The sequence below is a fragment of the Leptonychotes weddellii genome, unplaced genomic scaffold, assembly GCF_054177405.1.
Source record: "Leptonychotes weddellii isolate Sample4059 unplaced genomic scaffold, ASM5417740v2 HiC_scaffold_19100, whole genome shotgun sequence".
Classification (NCBI taxonomy): domain Eukaryota; kingdom Metazoa; phylum Chordata; class Mammalia; order Carnivora; family Phocidae; genus Leptonychotes; species Leptonychotes weddellii.
The window spans coordinates 2,092-3,666 of NW_027776354.1; the positions used below are offsets into that span (position 1 = coordinate 2,092).

The 1,575-nt window shown below is 49.8% G+C and overlaps 1 protein-coding gene across 1 annotated transcript; it reads right to left on the minus strand.

Moving 5' to 3' along the window:
* Nucleotides 1–882: 882 nt before the first annotated feature.
* On the minus strand, nucleotides 883–1,572 carry LOC145718652 (olfactory receptor 10Q1-like; the record flags this gene model as incomplete). The annotated part of the gene is made up of 1 exon (XM_081810155.1): nucleotides 883–1,572. A coding segment is annotated over one exon (690 nt), but the record flags the coding sequence as incomplete, so codon positions are not given.
* Nucleotides 1,573–1,575: the final 3 nt, after the last annotated feature.

Genomic DNA, 1,575 nt, shown 5'->3' on the forward strand with positions numbered 1-1,575 from the left:
CTCTGGAGAAGGCTGAACAATACAGAGGATGACTGCTAGAGTGTTTGACCATGAGACTTGACCCACTCTTGTTTTCCCAAACCTAAGGGTCTTATGTTGGAAATGTGGCAGTTTACTCTCAACACATGTTAATTCTCAGAGCAAACTGACTCTCCTCCACCTTTCCTGATCTACTCGTACATTCCTAGATTGAAATGTGGGAGCATAGATTAGACCCACCCACAGGGACCTCATAACATGTGAAAGAGGCTTAATGAAGGAAACGGGTACATTGACCAGGCAGTTGCTTGTCACACTTTAGACAAACACAAGAGTAAGGCATATTAGGTGAAATATCCTTATGAACGTTCTTCAAGGATTCAGTTAATACCATTGCTTCTTAAGAGGAGCCTTCAAAGATAATGATGTTTCTTCAGAGGAAATGTAGACTTTTAATTTGTGGCTAAGTGAGCAGTAGCCTACAGTATCCCTGTCCACTTTTCAGAGTTTTAAAGTTTCAGAGAACTTTTTTTTTTTTAAGATCTTTTTTTTTTTTTTTATTTATTTGAGAGAGAGAGAATGAGAGACAAAGAGCATGAGAGGGAGGAGGGTCAGAGGGAGAAGCAGACTCCCTGCCAAGCAGGGAGTCCGATATGGGACTCGATCCCGGGACTCCAGGATCATGACCTGAGCCGAAGGCAGTCGTTTAACCAACTGAGCCACCCAGGCGCCCCAGTTTCAGAGAACTTTAAAAAAAATGAAAATGAACTGTAACAACCAAATGTTTTAGGAACAGATTTAATAAAAATCCAAACTTTGGAGAAATAAATGTAAATCTGGCATTTGTATGTAAGAGTTTCGTTGTCACCTGCTCAAGGACCTCCTTCAGGTCCCCCTAAAACTTCAGAGAGCTTCAGCTGTTCCTTTGCTACTGATGGCCTTTTTCAGGGCACCTTTCACATCCTGATTCCTAAGGGTGTAAATCAGCGGGTTGAGGAGGGGGGTGACGAAGGTGTAGACCAGGGCAAACTGACGGTCCTCGTCCACCGAGGAGCTAGATTGTGGACGCAGGTAGACCAAGGCACAGAAGCCATACTGCAGCAGGACCACGGTGAAGTGCGACGAGCAGGTGGAGAAGGCCCGGCGGCGGCCGGCGGCCGAGCGGATGCGCAGGATGGCCGAGGCGATGAACACATAGGAGACACAGATAAGCAGGAAGGGGACGGTCAGCACGAGGATGCTCACCACGTAGAGGACGGCCTGGTGCACGCGGATGTCCGCGCAGGCCAGCCGCAGGACCGGGGGCACGTCGCAGAGGAAGTGGTTGATTTCCCGGCGGTGCCCGCAGAAGGGCAGGGTGAAGATTAAGGCTGTGAGCTGCAGGGAGAGGAGCAGCTCCAGCCCCACGGCGCACACCACCATCTGGACGCACAGCTTCTGGGTCATGATGAGGGTGTAGTGCAGTGGGTGGCAGATGGCCACATAGCGGTCGTATGCCATGATTGCCAAGAGAAAACAGTCAGCGCCGCCAAGGGTGAGAAAAAAGAACATTTGGGCCCCACAGCCAGCCAGTGGAATGGGCTTCCGGGCTCCCAA